General features: G+C 32.5%; 1 protein-coding gene across 1 annotated transcript; it reads left to right on the forward strand.

Moving 5' to 3' along the window:
• Window positions 1-23: 23 nt before the first annotated feature.
• EHI_153620 (prolyl oligopeptidase family protein) lies at window positions 24-332 on the forward strand (the record flags this gene model as incomplete). Its single annotated transcript, XM_001913334.1, has 1 exon — window positions 24-332. The coding sequence occupies one exon, from the start codon at window positions 24-26 to the stop codon at window positions 330-332; it is 309 nt and encodes a 102-aa protein (XP_001913369.1).
• Between the last annotated feature and the right edge of the window lie 372 nt (window positions 333-704).

Here is a 704-nt window from a genome sequence, read left to right on the forward strand (position 1 = left end):
AACAATATATAGAAACAGAAGAAATGTGGTTTTCACAATGGGATATGGGAAGTGCTGTGTGGGAAGGAAAAGAGAAAAGTAAGAAAACATATGAAAATTCACCACACCGATTTGTTGAAGAATGGGACACACCTATTTTATGTATTCATAGTGAAAAAGATTATCGAGTAGTGGTGAGCCAAAGGATTGCAGCATTTAATGCTGCAAGGATGAAAGGAGTGGCAGCGGAGTTATTATATTTTCCCGACGAAAACCACTGGGTTGTTAAAGCACAAAATGGGATGTTATGGCAAAGAACATTTTTTAGATGGTTGAGACGATGGTTAGAATGAGGAAAAGAAAAAGTTAGAGAAGGAGAAGAAATTAAAAATATTAGAGAAGAAAAGTCAAATCATAGAACTAATTTAAGATGGAGGTTAAAGAGAATTTTTTCAAGGGTTTAAGTAATTTTAGGAATATGATTTGAGAAGAGGAGTATCAAGAAAAGATAGGAGTTTTAGGAAGGAAGAAAGAGAGAAAAAGGTAAGAGAAAGGAAAAAAAAAAGAAATTAGAATCATAAAGAGGCAAAAGAAAATAGAATTAGAATAAAGGATTTTGTTGAAAGATATCTCAAATCAAAGAAAAGAAAAACTGAGGATTGGGTGTTATGTCGATTAATTCTAATCAATGGGAATAGTAAAAAAGGAGGCACTATTTAATGTGG

The sequence above is a fragment of the Entamoeba histolytica genome, genomic scaffold (genome assembly GCF_000208925.1).
Source record: "Entamoeba histolytica HM-1:IMSS scf_1104750518587 genomic scaffold, whole genome shotgun sequence".
In the NCBI taxonomy this organism is placed as follows: domain Eukaryota; phylum Evosea; order Mastigamoebida; family Endamoebidae; genus Entamoeba; species Entamoeba histolytica.